This window comes from Panthera pardus, unplaced genomic scaffold (genome assembly GCF_024362965.1).
Source record: "Panthera pardus isolate Hobbes unplaced genomic scaffold, ASM2436296v1 HiC_scaffold_26, whole genome shotgun sequence".
Classification (NCBI taxonomy): domain Eukaryota; kingdom Metazoa; phylum Chordata; class Mammalia; order Carnivora; family Felidae; genus Panthera; species Panthera pardus.
The window spans coordinates 9865026-9890129 of record NW_026526832.1 but is presented as its reverse complement, the minus strand read 5'-3'; the positions used below and the strand labels follow the sequence as shown (position 1 = coordinate 9890129).

The window sequence follows — 25104 nt, the reverse complement described above, 5'->3', positions numbered from 1 at the left end:
AAAACAAAATGCATTAGCCTTCTCATTTTAGATAAGTCTCCTAAAGCTCTCTTGAGCAAACCATGAGCAAAAATTTATATATTATATACATAAACATTTTTGGTTTCACGTATTATTTTCTATATAAGCCAGTGTCTAACTGCTCAAGGCTTTGAAGCAACTATGAATGTTAGCAAATGGATCAAAGTCCAAATACAATCAGGTAGACGGGATAAGACAGTCTATGAACTTTCAAGGAAATTTGGGTAGAATTATAAACGTCTGCCTGTAGGCTGAAGCTCCTTAAGCGAAGACAGCTCAAAACTTAGGACAGAGTCCCAGCAGAACCTGAACTGAGCAGCTAGCGCACTACCCTGGTTTAGGAATGCAGAGAAATTCTACTTTTCACTTATGGAATCATCCCTCCCTTTCCCAAACCCTCTTTCCCAACTGCTCACTGTTCACAAAACTCCAGTGGGCTCTTTCCTGGCTCCAACTCCCCTGCCCCATAGTCCAGGATGACAGACGAGAAGTGACCGGCCATCAGAGCAATACAACCATAAACCAGATCTAGAATCACATCTTCTGCTGGTGTTGGTAAAAGTAACCCACTTTCCCCCTATGCCCCACATTCCTTCCTCAACCTATCTAGCCAGCTACATGAAAGTCCTGACGCACTCACTGTATTGACCCTTCTCTAAACTGAAGGGTCGCTGGGCCAGACCTTTTTTTTATTCCCATTTTAACGTGTACAATTCCATGGCATTTAGTACGTCACAATTTGGTTAACCACCACCACCATCTAGTTCCAGAGGAATATCATCACACACCACCCCCACCAAAATCCTGTACCCATTAGCTGTCACTCCCCATTCACCCCTCACCCCTCCCCCAGTCCCCAGCAACCACCTATTCTATTTTCGGTCATTTTACCACAGCAATTAATACTTCAGGCAAATACAGCTAACACTTCCAGTCACTGAGAAAGATCAATTAACTTCATGAAACAAAAGGGCTTTTTTGTTTATATAAGAATCTTAAGGATTAACATCTGGGTTTTACGTCAAATTGAACTTCAGGTCATAGCATCCCTACAAGGTTTTGTTAAACTTTAACAGATCACAGTATCTGGGCTTCTCATCATTAGTTTGTGAAACATAATTATCATACCGCTGCCCTTCACACACCCACGCAGTGCTAATCACTCCTTGACCTCATTTTTCCATTTTATAGAATTCATAAAAGAACAGATTTAAATATATTACTCAAAGATCAGAGATTCACTAATTGATTTTTAGTTCCTCCTACTTAGGAAATAGTGTTTCCTATCTGGGAAGATACCTTTGCCATTCTTCTATTGGTTCCTTTGTAAGCTCAAATTAACCTACTGACTGTTAAAAGCTAACTGTCTGTTTGAACTTCTAATGTCTGGTATATTCCATGCACTTAACAGATATTAAAAAAAAATAAATGAGTTAAATGTCCAAGAAGCCAAATTGTTGCAAGCGACATTTCTGGAATGGTTTTTGTCAAAACTAAGGCAAAATCTGCAGATGGACTGGCTATCAGTAGGATTCTAGTTTCTACTCATGGAATCGTTCCTCTTCTTCAGCTCTCTAACCGTCTGACACCCCCCCCCCCCCCACCACCTGCGAAATCCTCTTTTCTAACTGTTGCAAATCATGCCAAGTATTACTATGCAACACAGGTGTTATCTACGTTTTTCTCACCCTACTGTCTTAAAAAAAAAGGTATTTCAAATAAACAAAACCACTTCAATAACCATCTTAACAACCTAAGTTTCACAATCCTAAATTATAATCAGGTTTCAAGTCCCCCAACTATCCCACTGGTATTCAGTTACCTAATTAGCTAATACTTAAATTATGGTAATAATCACAATATTTGAGGCCATTTACTAGTTTACTTTCCAGACTTTCAATAATCCATAACTATTCCCCAGAAAGAATTAATATTGCTCTTGATTTCTCTTGGTGTTTCTCAGGAGAAAAAAACAAATGATAACCAGATTATCAAATCAACTCAAAGCAAATATTTCAAGGTTGTTCAGTAGCTTTGGTCTGATTACTGTGTCATATTAGGGAGCTGTGTATGTTTGCAAATCAGAAATTGCCACTAATTCAGTGCTTCTACTTCATTCAATTAAATTCTGTAAGATTTACATAAAAGGATTGAAGTACACAACGGAGAGAATTTTTAGGTTGAGTATATATTAAAAGCAACTCACTAACAAACCTACAGAGAATAGCTTCAGTATAGAAACGTGTCCAGAGGTATTTGACTTATGTTTAAACTTTATGGTACTACTTAGGACAAAAAAATTCAAAGTGGGAAAATACAATGGGAGTTATAAGCCCAGACTGGCAAAAAGATAAAAATAGCTCAGTTTAAAAACAGGGCTACCTGTCAAACAATTCTCTGTACTCTTTCATTTGTGTTGTTTGTACACTACAATGGCTTAAGGTGAGATTTAGGCACTTAAGACATTCTTAAAAACGTCTAGCTAGGACTTCAAACTCAAAAGGGAACTCTGAAGACAGGAGTCTATGGAGCATGAGCAAAGTAGCCTATGCTCACAGTGGTTTCCACAGCTGTCTACCTTAGTTCTATCCTCTTCTGTTTCTTTTTTTCCCCACCTGCTGGTATCTCTCAAGATAGCAAAATGGCAATACAGTCCCAGGCCTACCTCATAAATGCAGACCACACGACTTTGGGAGAGCATCTCCTTACCCCTTCTTCAACAAATCCTAGGCTTCACTGTCTTTGGATCAACCTAGGTTTACCAGTTCAACCCAGAACCAGATTAGGTTAAAGCAATGGTTCCCAATCCACACAATCTGACACCTTTAACATTATGCTCAAATAAACTTCCTTGATTATACCTACCTACCCTCCCACCTACCTACACACACATGCATGCACACACACACACAATATTTGAAGGAAAACAACATAAAACCTTAATTATATAAAACCTGACCTGCATACTGTGAAGCATAAATGTTCAGGAATGGTTACAGTAGAAGACAAAGAGATGAGTATGACTGCTGCAAATGAAAACTGACCCTGATGTGTTATAATATCAATGTAATGTCAACTCAATCGTTCAATGACCTAATTTTCCAAAATAGCAAAGAACTCTCGGAAATACTGCAATCATCTTTCCTTGATTTACAAGGTAGTTGCATTCCTATGAAATTCATTGTACTGTATACAAAAAGAGTTTGTATTGACAAAATTCTTTTTTTTAAATGTTTACTTATTTTTGAGAGATATAGAGAGCAGGCATGCATGCACAGGTAAGGGGCTGAGAGAGAGGGAAAGAGAATCCCAAGCAGGCTCCTGTCAGGGCAGAGCCCAAAACAGGGCTTGAACTCACGAACCTTGAGATCATGACCTGAGCCAAAGTCAGACGCTTAACCGACTGAGCCACCCAGGTGCCCCACCTGAAGAACTTTTTAAGTGAAGCAAAGTTCCTTGTGCTTTTGCTTCCTAATTATGGAAGAATGCTCTATGGCCAAAATTTCTTTATTCTAGAAAGAATGGAGTATCAATGGTAACTACTAAAAAGCAGTTACCTAGCAACCTATCCTTGCAATAAAAAAAGAAAAGAAAAGATGAAATGTAACTAACCCCATTTGGTAATTTTTATTTTCTTCTCTGAACTGGAGTCCTAGAAAATATAGTCTGGATAACCAAATCACTAGGATGTTCGTAAGTCTCATGTCAGCTGCAACCGTAAATGTTATTTGAGGTAATACCCTCAGCAGGAAAGTGAGGATTTTAAAAGGCAGCTTATATTCCTTAACTCAGTTATACAGATCTATTTTCTAATATTTAATGGGATTTAGATATGGGATAGGATTCCAATACTTAAAAAATAAACTCAAAGCTAATATTATTTCTTTATAGCTACAGCATCTACTCTTTCATGTTCTCCTAAAAGCAGAAAGATAGCACAAAAAATGTTTATCTAACATTGTTGTTAAGGCTAAGGAAATACGGAATGTTGCCAAAGCCAATTCCATTCCAGGATCAGATAGTATCAGGTATTAACAGTAGTGACACCCAAGTAAACTGTCAAAGACATTACTGATAGCAACAGTATAGGGCTGACATACCAGTGTCTAGATCAGCAAGGTATAACTTAACAATACTTTACACCTTAGGAATTTACTCATCATTCTGTTGGGGAAAGAGCATTAAGACAGAGTTCATATCTAAAAGTCAATACCATTTAAACCAAATCTAAATTAAATAAGACTTGTCACCATCCATGGGTTTGTTTCCTAAAATCTTAGGCACAAAATAATCTAGAATGCTGACATCACTATTAGTTTTCAGAAAAGGGAAAGGGAGGGAGACAACTATTACATAAACTCAGAAATTACCTTTTAAAATAAAGATAATTTCATTTTGCAACAAATGTAAAAAGTATAGGGGAGGGGGAAAAAAAAGATTTGGTTATCGTAGAGTTAGGTAAACATAAAATTGGCAACGAATGAATGAGGAACACACAGAGCCCAGTATCATACACTTACAGTTCATACACAAGGTGCCCTTGGCATAACTTACTGGGTTCCATGTAATGCCTCTAGATTGAATTTAAATTTTTCTAGATCTTTAGAGGGCTAAAGGGACACTGGTTCACAGCTGTTAAAATTCAAGGGGAAATAAATGTTAACGTGTGTTTACTTTCCATCTTAACTTCCTATTCAACAGCTCTAAAATGTTTTAAACCCCTGCCTCATTTCTAAATGGATTAAGGCAGACTGTTTTTATGTTAAAATTCAAAATAAAACTTTTACAAAAGATCTAAATAGAACTTCTACTTGGAAATTTGTTTAAAAGTCTCAAGATCACAAAACTGCTACTGCTAACTATAGACTTCAGTTATTCTAGGTAGATGAAACATATTCCCCTTCTATTAAAGATAAATATAAAATGGCTACATCACATTTTTATTATAAAAAAGCTATGAATTTGATAACAAGTGTGCTATAGTCTCTTAATACCATGTTTAGTCCTTACACCTCCTTGAGATATATTATTTTCCAAAAAAAGGAAAAAAAAACAGTTCCAATGGGAGAAAGAATGTTTAATAAACGGTGTTGAAACAAATAGCTATCTGGTTTGGAATAAAAATAAAATTAGATCCTTACACCTTGCACCTTGCACCATATAGAAAAATACATATATTACTGATGGATTCAAGAGTAAAAAATAAAAATGCAAGTACCCAAAATTCTACATCCAATATTAAGGGGTTCACGAACTCCCTAAAGCCCATCCATGGATCTCAGGTTAGCAAGAAGAGGAACTGTTAATCATAACTTCCATTAAAATCTCAATGCCAAACACCACATGTGTTTTCAAGATCAAGTCACATGCAACAAATGAAGATGAACACATTAACTCATTGTTGTAACTTTATAAAATCTCCAAACTGGAACTAGAAACAGAGGCATGTCAATACAAATGGACAATGACTTAAAAAAAAAAAAAAAATTACACCAATTTAAATAAGTTTGAGTGCATACTGTACAAGTGTACCCATGTCTGTTAGCCTTTCAGAAATATAAAATCAGCTAAATCTTTAGTACTTAAAATTCATTATGTGCAATGTTATTCTCAAACTTGATTAAAATACTTAATAAATACAAGTTATGTTTAATATGAATAACTGCAACATACGTAAACATCTAAACATATAATAGGAATTCTATAATATTAAAATGCAATACTTTCACCTGCATTAATCTCATACACAATGGAAAAATACTTGCAGATAGTTAGCATTAAGAATGCAAATATATTTTCACTGTGGAAGAAAAATAATAAGATTAGAAATCATATATTTGAGTAATCTACAAGGAAGCTGTAGATAGTCTACATTATGATATTCTATTTTAAAATGAAAACAATTCAATATTTAACTTTACAACAAATTTACTCAAGGCAAAATATTTGTTTATTACAGAACAGGATCTTAAATCAAAGGAAGCAAGGCAACATTAGATCAACAATTTAGATTTTTTTAAATGAAGTGTAGCTTTAAAACTGTAATAAAGGTGAACATAAATTCTAACATGCTCTTCTCTTCTTATAAATGGGATGATGTAGAAAAGCAAAGCTTCAATGTGTAGGGATTGGAACCATCTGTAAAAATTAAAAAACAAAGTTAACAGTTCACTTCATCAAACTTTCAAGATTACCTTGAATTAGCAGAGTCAATTATTTCACCTTCATATAGCATCAGGAGCAGAAACATAAAGAAGGAAAATGTCTATGCAAGGAAAGGGGAAGATTACTTCTGTACATCGCTAACGGCAGTTAACCTACATGAAGACAGGGACTCTGTCCACGGTTACATTCCTACTGCTGAACATTATCTGACACACAGAGGAACTCAATGCTTCTTAGTGAATTAATCAATCATTACAGATAAATAGTATAGGATTAGGCTTATGTTCACCAGCAAAGCTCCCTTTGCAGAATACATTAGAATGGCAGTTCCTCTATAAAAGCCAATTCAAATACAGGCTGGGAAATGGGACAAGACTGGAATGTATAGGAAAATATTAATAAACTGAAAAAGTTCCAGAAGATCTACTATTAAATTCTAAAATTACTCAATAAAAACAGTATGATCCACAAAAATTTTTCCATTTTATACATTTTTCCTTAACTTTTCAGACTAGACAGAAATAATTCTTCCTTACTTGATTATGCAAAGAAATAATTCTGGTATCTTAATGTATTAAAAGCTATCATCCTTCAAGAAAAACATTCCTATAAAGGAAAAAGCTTATAAATAACAAGTATGTGCATGACACTGGAGAGGATAAAAAGATAAATAATTGTTCTAGCCTCCAAGGAGTTTAAAATTCATATACTATCTTGTCTAGGTCTCAAATATACATGTAATTTTAAGCCTTTAAAAAACTTCTGTTGAGGGGTGCCTCGGAGGCTCAGTCAGTTAAGTGTCTGGCTCTTGGTTTCGGCTCAGGTCATGATCTCACGGTTCATGGGTTCAAGCCCTGCATCGGGCTCCACACTACCGGTGGAGCCTGCTTGCAATCTCTCTCTCAAAAATAAACTTTAAAAATAAATAAATAAAAACCTTCTAATATTAAGCTATGATTCACTACCTAAAATTTACTTTTGTGACTAAAAAGTTAAATGAGGAGATATTCCTATTTATTTATCTTTTAATTAAAATTTTCAAACATAAAAAAATTTATAGATTAGTATGACAAACCCCTATATATCACCTAATTTTTTGTTTTAATTTTTTATGTTTATTTTTGAGAGTGAGAAAGACAGAGTATGAGTGGGAGAGGGGCAGAGAGAGAGGGAGACACAGAATCCAAAGTAGGCTTCAGGCTCTGAGATGTCAGCACAGAGCTCGATGCAGAGCTCAAGCTCAGGGACCACGAGATCATGACCTGAGCCAAAGTCGGCCGCTTAACCAACTGAGCCACCCAGGTGCCCCTCTATCACCTAATTTTAATAATTGTCAAAATTTGACAGTCTTACTTTATCTACCTACCCTCCACACACTTTTTGGGAGCTAGAATATAAAAAAAAATTTTTTTTAACCATTTATTCATTTTGAGAAAGACAGAGCGTGAGTGGGGGAGGGGCGGAGACAGAGGGAGACACAGAATCTGAAGCAGGCTCCAGGCTCTGAGCTGTCAGCACAGAGCCTGACGTGGAACTTGAACTCACGAACTGTGTAATCATGACCTGAGCCAAAGTTGGATGCTCAACCGACTGAGCCACCCAGGTGCCCCTGGGAGCTAGAATATTTTAAAGTAAATCCTCAAGATGTTATTCTACCCATAAATCCTCAGTGTGTATTTTTCCTTTCTTTCCTCATCATACCTAATAAAGTTAGGAATATTTTTTCTTCCAATATTTAGAAAAATAAACTTTTAACACCCTTTAGATCCAGGATCAAAGTACACAGCACAACGCTTCAGAAGTTATATACTTGAGTGTTCTTTGCATGGTAGAAAAAGAGGCCATTTACCATTTTGGAAAGATTAAACAGAGAGACAATTTCATTTGATACAAATTAAAACCAGTATTCATGGTAAATCAAATTGTGGTACATCTTTACCATGAATAGCTACTATGCCTATGCTTTAAAAAAAAAAAAAAAAAAAGTGGCTTTGCATGTGCTGATACAGAAATAGCTCTAAGACATAGTAAATGAAACCAGTAAGGCAAAGAAGAATATGTACAGGAGAACCATTTTGGGGGCACCTGGGTGGCTCAGCTGGTTGAGCATCCGACTCTTGATTTCGGCTCAGGTCATGATCCCAGGGTCACGGGACTGAGCCCCACATTGGGCTCTGCACTGAATATGGAGCCTGCTTGGGATTCTGTCTCTGTCTCTCACCCTCTGCCCCTCTCTCCTGCTTTTTCTCTCTCAAATGAAAAAATAAAAGATTCTCTCTCTCTCTCTATCCCCCCTCAGTCCCTCTTCCCAACTTGCACTAACAACAACAACAAAGAAGAACCATTTTGTGGGTGTGCCTGGATGGCTCAGTCAGTTAAGAATCCAACTCCTGATTTTGGCTCAGGTCACCATCTCACAGTTGTGAGACTGAGTACCTGGCTCCACACTGAGCAAGGAGCCTCCTTAAGATTCTTTCTCTCTCTCTCTCTCTCTCTCTTTCTCTCTCTCTCTCCCTCCCTTTTTCTCCCTCTGTCCCTCCCCCACTTTTATACACACACAGGTGCATGCATGCACCCTCTCAAAATATTAAAAAAAAACCAAAACATTTTATGTAAATTTTTAAAATGTAGATATACATACACTGGAGGAGGAATAAAGAAGACAAACAGATTATAAGTTGTAGAAACCTTTAACTTTCATTTTGTACCCTTATGTGCTTTAAGCTTTTTAACCATATAAATGTATGTATTACTTTCTTCTAAAAACATCAAGAGGGATTGTTGGGAGCCAGCATCCAAGATGGCCTCGATGATCCACCCTTCTGGTATTCATAGCCCTGTACAGTCTCCTCCCACACTGTACCACAGTTGGTCTGTGCAATTAAAATACAGCATAAATGATAGTATGTCATTTCCAAATATTAGGGTATAAAATACATTGTGGCTTCTGGTTTGGTTTTTGCTCTCATTTCCTTTGGATCACTTACTCTGAAGAAAGCCAGCTACCATGAAATGGCCAATGTAACTTGACTGGACTTGCAAAGGACCACGTAAGTGAACTTGGAAATGGATTTCCCAGTCCCCAAGCATGACTTGAAATGACTGTAGAACCAGAAAACAGCTTGACCACAACCTCGAGAGATCCTAAGCTAGAAATACCCAGCTAAACTGTCCACAGATTACTGACCCTCAGTTTGCTATCTTAAACTGCTGAAAGTGGTAATCTGTGATACAAGCAATAGGGAACTAACATAAGGATTGTGTGGGGGGTGGGATTTATATGCCTTTTTTCTTTGTACTTCTCTATATTAAAAAGATAGTAAGTGTTACGGTAAAATTACTAATGTTTTGACAGTAACTGCTATTGAATAATTATGACACAATTTCACTTACTTGGAACTCTTATCTGGTAGTGATTAAGTGCGGTAAGGGCTTCCACTGCATCAGTTTTGCATTCCCATTCTAACAGCCCAGAAAGTGTTTTCGCAGAAGCTAAAACAAAACAAAGAAACACAAATCCAGTTGTTATTTGCTTGTCATCAGTTTAACCAGAAAACCTAAAAAGAGGGAATGTGCACTTACGTTTTGCATCAAACACTTTATATTTGATGAATGTAAGAACTTCATGGTCATTACATAACTGTCAAAGAAATGTAAAACTCCATTAAAAATATGGCCAAAATAATAATATTCCTGTTTTTTTAAGAAAGTAAATTTATGGCAGCATTTAAGACTGGCATGCATGAATTAAATCAAACACTTTTTAGATTAGTAAGTTCTAGGAGAAAATCAACTAAAAAAAGTGATATTCTATAAACTATGTAACTTATTTAGTGCTATACAATAAAACCACAAACTGGTAACTGAAATACGTATTTTCAGAGCTGACCAAGATTTATCTAGTCTCTAAGGTAGGGAGTGGAGTTCCAGAAAATCAATTCTTTTCTGAAATATTTCCTACATTTAGGCAAAAAGGTAGGGATAGATAACATTTTTTTATGGGCAAGATTTAAAGGCATAGTAAAAGAACTTTCTGAATCCAGAAGTAAGGTCTCTCACTCTCAATCCAACTCTCAAAAAGACTGAGCCACAAACCAACAAAAGACTAATGCAGAATGGAAGCCAGAAAAGTACAATGACCAAAGAATGAACTATAAAGTACCAAATAAATAATAGAATACTATTAACATCAAAAGTAGATGAACAGCACAAGACTTTAAAATGAGGCTAAAATATTTTAAATTTTAAAATAAGACAGAACATTCTGCACAACTCTATTTCAGCACCCACCTTGGTAAAGGTCTCCTCTGTGACACACAATGGAACATTATAATAATGCAGCACGCACGAGGGCGGCTGAATTATATTCTTAGATGCTTGACCAGCACTTGTAAAGCGATTATTTTTGCTCATTGCAAAATCTTTGTAGCTACTTGTACCATCCTCCAGCTCAAATATTTGACTTGGAACAACTGAATGTTGTTTAGACACACTAAAGGTTGGGAAGGAAAAACGTACAGAACATAGCTTGTTAGATAAAAAGCAGCAAGTAGACAGTCTCGAAATGTTAATACATATGCCTGCATTCAATTTTAACAAATAAGACAAATGTAGCTATTTTAAATGTGGTTTAAATATTTAATATTTTAAACACTTATTTGAATATTTAAATTTAGTTTGAGTTATAATCCATCACTCATAGCTTAGATACAGTCTTGTATTAGGAAACTTTACATAAAACTTGCCCATTTTTACATGCTGTTTTATGGTAACACTAAAAACTAGGTATAGGTGAGCAAAACCTGAATTATATGACCCTAACATACTTTGTCTAAAATGGTAACATTATAGGTGCTAGTTTCAAATGTGCTCTCAATTACATTAAAATATTCTGAAATTGAAATTAATGTTTCTAATAAAAATGAAGTTTTTTTTAACACTTTTAAAATTTACCACTTAAGATAATTACCAAACATTAAGTCTTTTCCCAAATAATTTGACATTGTTAAGGTGTGTGACAGCTCTTTCTACAGCATACTCATCACCCATTTCTACCAGTGCTGTACCAGGAATGGTCTTCATAAACTTTACCTGTAAATACAAAATCCCAAAAAGGTGACTATTTATTTCCCTTCTACAGTAACAGAATTTCTGAAAGATAGTTTGATTTAAGTGGTTGATGTCAAATACAGAAGATCACCTGGAATCTTGACTTTATTCTGCTGTGCTATTACACACTCCTAGCTCTTATCAAAATTCAACAGTTAAAAAGGAAGATGATAGGGGCGCCTGGATGGGTCAGTCGCTTAAATGTCTGATTCTTGATTTTGGCTCAGGTCATGATCTCATGGGTCATGAAACTGAGCTCCCACTGTCAGCATGGAGCCTGCTTGGGATTCTCTCCCCTCCCACTGCTTGTGTGCATGCACTCTCCCTCTCAAAATAAATAAATAAGCTTTAAAAAAAAGGAAGACTATAATTCTATTATATAGCACAATAAAGAAGAGCACAGGCTTACCCTGACTCTGCTATTTATTGTGTGACCTGGGGCAATTTACTTCACTTCCCTGAGCCACAGACTTCCCTATAAAATGGAGATAACGATAACATCTAGTAGGATTCAACAATATTTACTCATTCAACAAACATTTACTAGGTGCCTCAAATATTTTGATAAACACTGTGTGAGGTGCTGGGAATTAATGGTGAACATAATAGACACAGTCTTCTTGAAACTTATATTCTGGTAGGTAGGTCAAAAATTTTAAAGTAAATAGTAATTACTGACTTTTCAGAATGCTGTTAAGGCAATACTCAAGATACTGTAAGAAATAATACAAGATGGCCTTGAGACAGCACTGCCAGGAGGAAGGCTTGTACAAGGTTAGGGGCACTTTAAAACACAGGCTTTACTTCACAAGTTCTCATAACATCTTGGACAGAGGCCATACTTATCCTCTTATATTATTCCAATTTTAATATATAACAATGTAGTAATGAGGGTTAGACGGGTTAAAGTATGATAATTATTCAGCATAGTACCCCGCCCCTTGGAAAGTCCTTAAAATAGCTATTCTGTACCACTAACATTCACGATACCTTGAATATACTCCCTTCTTATTTGTTAGCCTTAAAAGAACACTACAAACATATTTACACAACAAATGCAGCATAGCATTTATACCCACCCTTGCAACTAACTATCCTTTTTAACGGGCTATCTTGGCATTTCTATACTGCTCCTGTATTTAAACAAAACTCAACTATAGTAGAACTTTTCAGCTTTGCTTGAAATCAACTGTCTTCTTGTGGGCAAAATTTCTATACATTGATTTAATCCAATAACATCCTACAAATCTAATAATGACTAAATATATTAAATATGGAGCTCTTATATTCATGAATCTCAAAAAAAGGTGAGGAATAATTAACTATATATAGGCCTTTTAAAGGATTATCATAACTTGAGATTAGTGTATCATAATATATTATTTAAAATGTTTAAAAATTTTTGGGGCGCCTGGGTGGCTCAGTCGGTTGAGCGCCGACTTCGGCTCAGGTCACGATTTCGCGGTCCGTGAGTTCGAGCCCCGCATCGGGCCCCTGTGCTGACAGCTCAGAGCCCGGAGCCTGTTTCAGATTCTGTGTCTCCCTCTCTCTGACCCTCCCCCATTCATGCTCTGTCTCTCTCTGTCTCAAAAATAAACAAACATTAAAAAAAAAAAAAAAATCATGACAAAATGTTTAAAAATTTTTGAGATATGGGACTAGAATTGTTCAAATAGCACACAGAAGATTTTGCATTTATCACACAAAGTGATTTATGTTTCTAAATCATGAGACAATTAGTTCATAACACAAAAGACAAAGATATACTGAAGATGTTGATTGAACTGCCTGATTCTGATTATCTACAAATATGATAAGCACAAAGAGACAACCTAAGTGATAAGGCTAAAATACACACTAAAGCCCATTTAGTCATCAAACATGCAGTTCCTAAACCTTAACTAACACCTAGGTGTCTTAAGATAAATGTCTGTGTGAAAAAATTCTGGACTACTTCTCCCAGTATTGCTAAATCTATCCCCTGTATTCCTGGCTAGTTACATAAGCAGAGATATCCCATATGTTAGCCCTAGACCAAAAGTGGAATTTTCTTTCTTTTCTAAATGTGGTCAAATTGTTATGTTGAGGAAATTCTTGTCTCAGAGATTTTCTGAGTTGCTTCCTCAGATCAAGGAGGCTTCAGAATTAATAAACCAAGTAAGAACTAAGAGTACCAACTATTCAAGCCATGCTCCCCCTCCCACACATTTATGACTCACATGCTTATACCTTTTTATTGTAGTGAAAAGGGAACACTAAAATCACTTAAAACAATAGAGAAAAATAACATTACCTCAGTACTGAAACTCAAATTGGCAAGGGTATCGAACAATTGGTGACTTAAGACTACCGGTCACTTCCCCAGTTAAATTTTCCATGATTCTTTAAAAAACAGTTTAGCATCTACTTTAAGATAAGAACTATTTTAAGTATTTATATCAATGAACAAAACATCACAGATCCAGGGAAAGAGATGCCTAGTGAAAACAAGGTTACAGCTCTTTAAAGATCTCTAAAATATATAAAATTTAAATGTTTTGCTACTTTTTGAGTGAGTATAAGCCTCCAGACAAAGTTTTGGACACATTCTTTCAAAGTGGGTCAGTTTCAAATACTGATAGAGCTAAAAGCACATTGTTCCTCAGAAGATACTAGAACTCTAGCATTTGGAAGGCCAAGTATATAAATCCAGGATTTTCCTAAAAATTCATGACTTGTGCTCAAGCTCCACGAAAGTAACTGCTCTTTCAAATTCTACAGTTCAACATGTTAAAGCTAGACAGAAACTCTTTGTAATGATAAAATTAATACAGGCTTTATGTCTATAATACTCTAGTGGTTGATTAAACCATTTTGGACTTCTATTTTTAAAGTATTTTTAGTACCAACAACCTATACTGATGACTTACCAACAAAAAACAATTTCTGAAGTTCCTACCTAATGAATTTTTAGCGTACATTGGTTACTACTAAAAGAACTTGTATGTTCCCAATAAAAGGCGAAGACACATGTATTTACTGCCTTTTCAGACTTTCCTGCTAGATATCCTAGCAAAAGAAATTAATATGAAATGAAACTTACCTTTTCAATATTTCCATATAAGCAGAATAGGTTGAACACTCTTGAACAATTCATTTTTAGCTGATGTAATCCACTAACCATTACAACTGAACCAGACGGATTTCCTCCATGCATGTAAGAGGAAGAAGCCTGTGGTAACGGATACGCCACAAGCTCAGGTGTATCTCGAGAGCCCATTCTGTAACGACTTGGCAAAGGCAATAATGGACCATGGGAGCCTATAAAAATGATACAAAACAAAACACAACTTTAGCAGATACGCTTCATCACACAAAAAGTAAACTCTTACTATTAGCTAGTTTGGTGTATGTCCCAGGAAAACTCAAATGTGTTAATATTCAAATATAACCTGTGGGGATTAATAAAATCTGTAATTCTTTGTATCAGATCCTATATACATTGACCTGCACACCCCTGCATATACATCAGGCTTTAAGTTTGTATTTTTAAAAATATCGTTGAACCAGAAGTATACAAAATCAGGCCATAGATAGTGGGAATAAGGGGAAATCAGTGTAAAACTTTGGGCTGCTGTGTATAAATTATACCTCAAAAGTTTTTTAAAAGCCTCCTGCCAAAATCTTTTGGAGGATAATACAGTAACATACACAATGAAATCTCAGAAACTATCTCTATACAGATATAACAAAAGGAACATCTCTTTAATTCCAATGAAAAGCTGCTTCCTTGAATATATTTTACTATAATGTGCTTTCTAGTTAGTATTTTATCCCCTAATTCTAATTTAGGAAACTAAACCTCTAATTTAGTTAATATCTCACCTACTCAAAGGTGTCATTTATTCAGCACCCTGCACTATCTGAAACAACATCAAGAGCCCAGAAGAAAATAATGGCTGAGTGTCTGAAACCGTTGTCACAGAAACACACATAAATCTATGTCTCGCGCTGAGAATCCTTCTTAAGAATCAACATGCTAACTTTAGAGTAGTTCTAAACAACTTTATCTGGTTTTCCCATCCATAACAGATTGGAAGTAACAAGAAAAATAAAGCTAAAGTGAATGGAACAGACAGGAATGAGGACGGAGTCTGGAGAAACTGATACTAAAAGCAGGCATAAGGCACATTCACAACAGCAAGAAGAGAGGCGTAAGAACTGAGAAGCAACTAAGAAACAGACTCATAAACTGGAGGTTGTGGGAGGCAAGGAGGGAGGGGGGTGAAATAGGAAGGGGATTAAGAAGTACAAACTCCCAGTTACAAAAAAAAAAAAAAATTAAGTCTCAGGGATAAAAAGTACAGCACAGGGAAAATGGTCGATAACACTGTAGTAACGTTGTATGGTACCACACTTCTCGTGGTGAGCACTGCATAATGTATAGAATGTCCAATCACTATATTGTATAACCGAAACTAATATAACAGTGTATGTTAGTTGTAGTTCAATTAAAAAAAAAAAAAAAGCAGCAACTAAGATGGAGATATAGCTCAGAAACGTAAATCCATACACCTTCAGGGCTCCTGAGTTAGTGATTACATAATCGAAGCATACTCTGGTAACATGCAAAGGTCTTCTTGATGTGCAAGAAACCAATCCAAAAACCCAAGTCTTTTCCTCATTTCTCAAGAAGTAAAGCGTATATAATACTACTGACTTTCATTTTTATCCAAGACTAAGGGACAACTGTCATCTACTAAGTAAGTCACTAAGAAACTACATCTTGGTATTCACAGCATGCTATTAGAACTTATGTGGACTCCAATTCAGAATTCAGTATTCTAAATACAGTTGCCATTCATAACAATTCTGCAACACTACCACTGAGCACACATACAGTGTGAATTCCTACAACTTCATGAAGGCAGAAACACCTTATCAATTCATCGTTATCAGTGTTGCCTTAAATTGGAATTCAACTGCTCTTCCTGCTGGGAATTGATAGTTTATTAAAACAATCAATATAGCTCATCAATATATACTTGTTAGTAACTATACATATTTTGGCCTCTAATTTAGAGTGATACATATAATGGGGTCAAATATCAATCATTCTTACCCCTACTGCAAACACACACATACATGTTATACCATACATATTACACTACCACCATTTGCTTGTACAGTAATGACATTTCACTATTATCACTAAATATTCTTTTTCATAGGAAGTAGAAAGATGTGTGTATGTGCTAGATGGGCAGTGGAAACTTCCACTCTACTTAAGTTCCCCAAGGTCCAAAAATGCTGAGATTCACTGCCCTAGGTAACTGAATTCAGTGCAAGAGAATAACTGACGTTTGTAATTATGACCTCAGCCATCAGGATTAAATTATGTTATCTACGCTGTTTACATTGCTGCCTATATTGTTTAAGAAGGTAAGAAAAAATAGAAATCTTTAAAAGCTTTCTATATATAAAACAAAAAGTTCACGCAAAATATTTTGATCCTTAAAAAGCTAATACTTCTGGTATTTAAAAAATTCACTTATGTGGGAAAATACTACCTAAATGGCATTACTGTCATTTTAATAGCATTTCTCATCTTTGATACTTTAAAATCTTTGGTCCAGGAGCATATCCAAAGACACTAGCAATTAATATATAAACTTTTCTTAGGCTCACAGCAAATAAATCTGTATAAAAGTAGCAAAAATCATACTTTTCAAATATGAGGGCATCTGCAAGTTTATCTCATAGGACCGGGCTCCCCAAATTAAAAAATTTAAAATATTCTGAAAGCATAGATTTATACTGCTATAATAAATCAATGAATAAATTTAATTAAAAATTAAATCTTTTCTATTCCCTCTTTCTCCTATACCATCATAAAAGAAAAGCCACTTACGATATGACACCAAAATGCAAATACACTGGTTTTGCTGAACTACTCATCTGAAGGCACACAGCTGTGATTTGCAATGTTTTTTAAAAGGCTCAGTATCAGAGCGCCTGGGTGGCTCAGTCGGTTGAGTGTCTGACTCTTGATTTCGGCTCAGGTCATGATACCAGGGCTGTGGGATAGAGCCCCACATCTAGCTTCACGTGGAGATTCTCTCTCTCTCCCCCTCTCTCTGCTCCTTCCCCCGCTCTCTCTCTTAAAAAAAAAAAAAAAAAAAGTCTCTGGGGCACCTGGGTGGCTCAGTCGGTTGAGTGTCTGACTTCGGGTCATGATCTCATGGTGTGTGAGGCGGTGTGTGAGTTCGAGCCCCGCATCGGGCTCAGTGCTGACAGCTCAGAGCCTGGTGCCTATTTCGGATTCTGTGTCTCCCTCTCTCTGCTCCTCCCCCACTCATGCTCTGTCTCTGTCTCTGTCTCTCTCTCTGTCAAAAATAAATAAACATTAAAAAAAAAAAGGTTCAATGTCACTAGCACCTATTCCCATCTTCTTTACTTTTTCTCCCATTTCCTCACCTTACTTCTCTACCTCTTTTTATTCATCTTTCTCTCTCTCTCCTCTTATACTCTATTCTGCTTACTTCCCTAGAAAAGAAGAACAAGTTTTCCTCAGAGAGGTAACTGCTTCAATGGACAGAGCTCAGAATGGTCCCTACACAACCATTCCTGCTGAGCAGGACTCTCCAGAATGATCCCTATTTAACTACCAATGTAAAGAATTTTACACCTCTCTTTAAGTAAGCTTACATTTTAAAATTTACACACCCACACACACACTAAATTGGGGTATGAAACTGGTAAAGAGTTGGACAATAAGTTTTTAAAACTATAAAGTTCTTCTAGGGCACATAACATATTTTTGTTTATATAATTTTTCGGTAAGATGGATTTTACAAAGAAAAGCAACTCTGAAAATCCATACCAAGAAAATAGTGTCAACACTACCACAGTAGGGTTCTGTCCTTCGTTTATTCTTTCACAGGTTATTCTAGACCCCTTTGGCAAAACATTTAAACAATTTTTAGCATTCAGCTGACTGCCATGACACATATACTCCACAACTACACTACAAACTTGTGATTACAATTCTTTGTAACCCTCCATTATGGAAAGCATAGTGGGCTCTTAATAAGTGTTTCTTTACTACAGGAGCAGAGCCATCCATATGACCAGATTTAATATTTATGCTATCGAAGAAACAGCTAAGAAAAATTTTCAAGGAGCTCATTAAAATAATTGTAGTAAGATTTTCATTCTATACCACACTTACTGTTTAGACAGAACACAGATTGTTTCAATCATTTCTGCCATATAGACTACCATAGCAACTTGAACATACACACACACACACACACACACACACACACACACACACACACACACACGTAATAAATCCTGGAGTTCAAAAAAACAAACTAAGGAATAAGCTTAAGCTCACAGCTAAGAATAATGATCAAACACACAGGCATGCTGAAAACATTTCAGAAAACAGGCAACACTGGAAGCTTTTCAAAGATAAATCCTGAGAACACAATATAGCAATTTCTATTTTCTATACCACTTCTAATAGCATCATACTTCAGCTTTAAACCACAGAATAGGTGGGGTCACTAACTATTTAAAACTAAAAAATATTTAAAATCACAAAACTTCTAACCAGTTTCAAGACTTATCAATAGCAATTCTCAACATCTACCTATAAGGACAATAGTCTGATACCTAACTTTTTCCTGGGGAAGAGTATTATTCTGGGTTTCATAATCTTAAATCTTATCAATATACCAAACATTAAAACTAAGAATTTTTAAAAGAGGAATTAAATACAAACAAATTTAGCCAAAGCCAAAATACCAACTGTAGAACTGTCTTAACTGTAAAAGACTTAAGGCTCTAACAAGAAAACATATTTCTTTTGGACAAATACTCCATCCTTTCTGCCTTTATTACTCAAAGTTCCTCTTTGCTCATAATTGGTATAATGGAAGAAAATATACTTACTAAAGCAGTATCTCTTTTTGGTCTTCTAACAGACCAGAACCCACTACTAATCAAAATCAAAACCAAACCAAAACAAAACAAAATGGTAAAAAAAGCTTTTCAATCTCCAACCAATAGCTCTCATTCATCTCAAGGATTATATATCAATATCCTAAGAAAACAAAGGATTTTGGACAACTCCTTGGGAGTACATTATAAGTGACTAAGCCCCTATAAACCAAGTCAGGTGAGCAGGAAAAATAGAGACAAGAAATGTGCTATTCTTCATCAGAAATGCAAAAATTCTAGTAGTTTGTCTATACTACCTTCCTTCTGCCTTGACAAACTTACCATAGCCATCATGTCTAAACGAAGAAGGGTGTTCTCCCAAAATGGCTTGTCTCTGGCGACCCTTTCCTCTATCTGACACAAAAGTAGAAACATGGTTTTAACAATTTTGACCCAAGTACTTAACAGTTCTCACATGGGAAACACCCATTCAAAACATCCATTACAATTCATAAAAGAAATAGGATTCCTGGTTAACTTTAAACATCCATTCATATCCAATTTAAATACAAACACCAAAAGTTTAAGGAAGTAATTCTATCTAACAAATTCCACTTAACTTGAAAATATCTTTTTGGCAAGTGCCAAATACAATCACACTTTCAAATTTAAGGAAAGAATGGATACTTTTCGGAAAGTGAACATACACAATGCTAGAGTTTGACACTGTACAGAAGTTTTTACCAATACATGTCTTTAAAACAAGCTTTAAGTGCAGTACTTTTGAAAGACAGTACCTGAATCATACTATTAGCTTCAACAGCAACACATTTTCAAAGTGGGCTTCTTTCAAGAAGTTCAGCATAAGCCAACAACAACCTGTATTACATGGTTTCACAATCAGTAAACACAGAGTATTTTGTATGTATATACACATATTTACAAACACCTACTGACTTGAGAGCTGGAAATTTGCACATCACTGGCCCATATTATAGCATGGATTGGTCATTGTCTATAGACCTTAACACCAGGCAGGACTATGAGCACCCTCCAAAGTTTAAATACGCCAAGATAAAGCTAACCAAGGGGGCTACATTATTGGATGAGAGTACTACAATACTCCTAAAAGATAATTTTTATTCTAGCTATGTTTTCAGGAAAGGCATGCCAATTTTCCTAAATCTAGAATGAGAGATCAATTAATAAAATTACTTACAAGTTTCTAAAATAGCACTTCCTATGTTGGTTGGTAAATTTTAGAAATTATTGTACAATGCTTTTTAGAAAGTTTGCTGATCAAATCATAGCACCCAATAAGATTTTTTTTTTTTTTTAATGTATCTTAAGAGTCTGGTAATTCTAATCTTTGAAAATTCAGAGAGAGGCCTTCTATAAATCCTTAGTCACCTAAACAAATGAGGTTTATGGGAGATGAGAAATAATTTTCACTTCAGCCTAGAGAAGTACAATTTTAAGTACCTATTTGAAGTTATCATAGCATTAAAAGGGACCTAAGAGGTCATCTTGTTCCATTTATTTTGTATAAATTCTCTTTACATTATCCCTATCAGTTGGAATCATCTAGCCTCTGCTTACCCAACACCAATTAACAAGGTTCTCATGACTTTCCCTTACATTTTCAGTTAGTCCTAAATAATGAGAAAATTAATGTTTATATTGTATAGAAATTGGTCCTCTACTCATATTCTATCCCGTCTGAGGCCTCGTAGACTTAGTCTTTCTCCAAAGACCCTTTCAAAAGCTTCCAAGTTATTAAGATCCTCCCTCCATTTCCCCAGTCATTTCTTCTCCAGTCATTCACAGCTCCTTCTTTCCATTATACGGGTTCCAGCATCCAGTATCATCATTTAAGTCTCACTCCTCTTGAATCAATCCAGTCTGCTAATCCCTTCTGTTAATGTTCCTCTACTTAAGTATGCCACCCAACACTACATACAATTCCTCATCTGATCTAAGCAATCTTAAACCAAAACCACCATAATGTCTTCATCACTCAGTTTTATTGATATAGTTAACAGTGTCCTATAAAGGAAAGAGCACTAGAGATTGGGAATCAGAAGATTCCAACTTAAACACTAATTCACTGGATAATTACATAAACTCACAACCTTCATTCATAAAATGAAGGAGTTAAGAGTAGATAATCTCCTAAAGTATCTTTCAGCCGAATATTGTCATTATTAATAGTTCTTTGGATTTGAAGCATTAACTACCTAATATAAGGTCACATAAAACAGAAGTGTGCAGAAGAGTCAAACACTAATTACATCAGTCTATAAATAGTAGTTTGAAGCTTTTCATGAATTCATCTGAAATCTGATGGAATCTGTGTACATTCTCCCCAAAAAGATGTACACATAGACAAGTTTTGCTTAACGTTTCTGGAGTGATTCTCTGGAGTCCAGGCTAAGAATTTTTCACACTAGAATGTAGTTTGGGCTGAAAAGGACTTTTAAAAATGAGGTTATATTTATTACAGAGCTCTTTTTAGTAGAAAAAGTTACAATTCATTCACAGGATGCCTGGGTGGCTCGGTGGGTTAAGTGTCTGACTCTTGATTTTGGTTCAGGTCATGATCTCAGGGTCATGAGAATGAGCCCTGCGTCGGGCCCGGCACAAAGCGTGGAGCCTGCTTGGAATTCTCTCTCTCCCTCTCTCTCTGCCTCTACCCCACTCATGCTGTCTCTTGTGTTCTCTCTTTCAAAATAAATGAATAAACTTAAAGTTACAATTCAGTATCAACTTGAGTAGAAGAGGAAGTCACAAGACTTCAAGAATGTAAACTGGTATGGTCCCACCAGACAAGTATCTGTAAGGATTTAGAAAACAAGAGTTTTTCCCTTGAAACATAACCAAGTAAAATTCTACTTTACTTCTTTATATTTTGCTATTTAAATATCTATCTCACCCATTTGTAACCTTTTCTGACACTAATTACTTGTATGAAAAACTAATCTAAGTTGGCTCTGCATAAACTTCAGACCTTCTAAAAGAACAGATGTGAACACTAATAAGAAACATATCTACAATGTTTTTTAAGAGACATTAAGAGGAAGGTTACCAGAGCTATTTCAAAAGAGTTTAAAAAAAAAAAGTGTTCAATAACTGACTGTAATTTGACAGAAGTGAGAGATTTCTCATCAACCACTTGTTCTGTTGTTTGAGTACTAAGGCTTTGTTTTCCAATGCTGTATTCAACTGTACTAAGCCTATGCCAAGTGGATTTGTGAGTAGTGAAAAACGTGGGGTCCAGCCGAAGCTGCATTATAATACAAACCTGTTTGCAACCCCATGCATAAGACAAGATGATTTCCTAAGAATTGAGAATTAAGGGGCCAATCACCCAAAGTCCTAAATATTTGAACATGCAAAAGATCATCACATTGTCTTCTTCTTTCTTTTGGCAAGAATACATGCACTACAGAGTACCTACTGCCCACGATATTTTGGATGCCATAAAAATTTTTCCTACTTTGTGGATTTTTACAGATATGCTCATCTTGGTGAGTTTTTTCAACACGTGGTTCCAACACTAATATTGTAGTTGAGGTGTAGCCAATACTGCAGCCCCCTTGTTTTTACAAGATCCACATTTTAATTTGTATATTCCAGAATTGCCACACAGTTAGTTGAACAATTTTATCAGTCAGATCTATGCTCGTGAAACCTAGCATTTATCAGTTATAGGTGAAAATGCATCTCAAATGAAATGCTCTTACTTTAAGATTTATCAAGTTTAAATATTGTCTACCTTGAACAGACATGTTACTTTCACCTACATTTGAAATGTCAAAATTTCTAGTTACAGAAGTTAACATGAGTGATAACCTTAAATTGTTACAAAAAGTGACAACTTATGAACAGCCACTTTACAAAAAAAAAAAAAAAAAAAAAAAAAAAAAAATCAAACCACACAGAGATCGTCTTTTACATATAATGCATCTTTTCATCATCAGGTTAATCTAGTCAATGTCCACAGTTAAGGAAAAAAAAAACCCAAAAGAGTAAACTTAGGTGCAGCAGGTGTGCACCTTTCTATTCCTTTTCTTTCTAATATCTGTGTGGATTGGTTGAGCATAAGCAGTTCTTAAGACCTGTTGATAATCTGGCCCTGGTTATTTGCCAATTAACAATTTGAATCTAGGCTGCAAACAGTTACAGTAATGGGCGTTAAGATTTACAACATCATAGATAAAGTTCTAGTACCCGTTAGTGAAAAATCTTAAATTCTACAACTGAAACCTTAAGGGAAATCAGACCAATATATACATACAACTTGAATAAATGGGCACAGTCTATCATGGTGTTCATCCCATGCAAGTCTGAAGTACTGTTAAGTGTCCTCCTTTAAAAACTTGGGGTGATGGTGCATGCAGTATGCAGTCAAGGTGAATTGCAAGTCTGAGTTTTTCAGAGGGCTTTCTGCTGATGCCGATGTTGTGCATGATGAAGTGTAGAGTCAGCCTGCTGGAGTCCTCTATCCTTCTTAATGCCTTGTCCAGCTTGGGGGAAAAGTCCTTTCCATAGAGAAGCAGTGTGCAAGTTTGCAGTTTGTAAGGAATATTCTGAATCAGTTTCCTCTCCTCCAAAGAGAGAGAGCTGCTTGGAGAAATGCAAGTCCTTGAACTGCGGGCGTGCCTGTATGTGTGGGCTCCTGGTTGAACTAAATATAAATAACTCCGTACATACCAGTAGGGGGCACTAATTTCAAGGTTATTTTCCAGCATTACATGGCCTTTGGCAACAAAAGCATTCACCAACAAGGTTTTCATTTGAATGAACTAGCTCACCTCAGGAAAAAGGAATCTAACTGCATGTAAAAATTTGTCAGCAGATGTAAGCACATTCTAAAATGCATAAAATACTTACCTCGTCTTCCCAAATATGGTTTAGTGTAGTCCCAACTGTCATTGTCATTCCTAATAACATTTAGACGAGTTGGCTGTTAAGATTAAAAAGAAAGTAAGCTCAAATTGTATATCCAAAGCATAAATATTTCTTTGGCGAAGTGTTGAAAAAATATTTACCCTTGCATATTCGATTTTTAGTGTGCAACATCCAGCATATATATCTGCTCCATTGAGTGCTGCTTTAGCTTTCTGGGCACAAAGGACTGATTCAAACATAAGCTCTATTAAGGAAATTTGGTTTAACGTATCCAATATTTTATCATTATTCGTTGCCTCAGAAAAGGACTGAAAATAATCAGAACTCTCACTTCTAGAAATGTTTTACCAATAAAATTTCTAGATGAATTTTAGGAGTACTTATTTTCAAAATCAAGGGTGCCAAAGAAAACATAATAAACCAAACTATCTACATTAATCCTTCCAAGTCACCTGAAGTACTTCATAAATTGAAAGGAAGAGGGAAAATGGAGCATGGTTACATTCCCAGGCAAAGGACAGTTTGCTATCTCAAAACAGGAAATATTTTACTCTTAAAAGTAGGAAAAACAGGGGTGCCTGGGTGGCTCAGTCGGTTGAGCGTTCAACTTTGGCTCAGGTCATGATCTCACAGCTCATGAGTTCGAGCCCCACGTTGGGCTCTGTGCTGACGGCTCAGAGCCTGGAGCCTGTTTCAGATTCCGTATCTCCCTCTCTCTCTCTCTCTCTCTCTCTCTGCCCCTCCCCCATTCACACTCTGTCTCTCTCAAAAATAAACATTTAAAAAAAAGTAGGAAAACCATTACAACAAAACCAAAGTTATATAAAACAAATATTTGATTATATTTCTGAGAAGACAGGGTTTTATAACCATTAAACTATCTTCACTTTGTTGGTTTTCAAAAATTACTTGAGTCTATATATTGTTTAAAAAAGAAAAACAAAAAAAACCCCACCAACGTGGTTTTTTAAA

The 25104-nt window shown here is 35.7% G+C and overlaps 1 protein-coding gene and 1 pseudogene across 3 annotated transcripts in view; both read right to left on the bottom strand.

The window, feature by feature from the left end:
• Positions 1-5083: 5083 nt before the first annotated feature.
• The window catches only part of HNRNPLL (heterogeneous nuclear ribonucleoprotein L like), a 38102-nt gene continuing 18081 nt past the window's right edge, over positions 5084-25104 (bottom strand). Inside the window, exons 5-13 of one of the 3 annotated variants that reach the window (XM_053890991.1) lie at positions 24273-24374; positions 24115-24187; positions 19564-19635; positions 14378-14595; positions 11156-11277; positions 10477-10678; positions 9769-9826; positions 9580-9678; positions 5084-6159 (exon numbers count right to left, since the gene is read on the bottom strand). In XM_053890991.1, the coding sequence (XP_053746966.1) occupies positions 6104-6159; positions 9580-9678; positions 9769-9826; positions 10477-10678; positions 11156-11277; positions 14378-14595; positions 19564-19635; positions 24115-24187; positions 24273-24374 (1002 nt within the window). In that variant the 3' untranslated portion in view covers positions 5084-6103. The remainder of the gene's footprint in view (positions 6160-9579; positions 9679-9768; positions 9827-10476; positions 10679-11155; positions 11278-14377; positions 14596-19563; positions 19636-24114; positions 24188-24272; positions 24375-25104) is intronic. The other 2 variants (XM_019447078.2, XM_053890992.1) reach the window with 2 other exon arrangements.
• On the bottom strand, positions 12085-12185 carry LOC128773726 (U6 spliceosomal RNA; annotated as a pseudogene).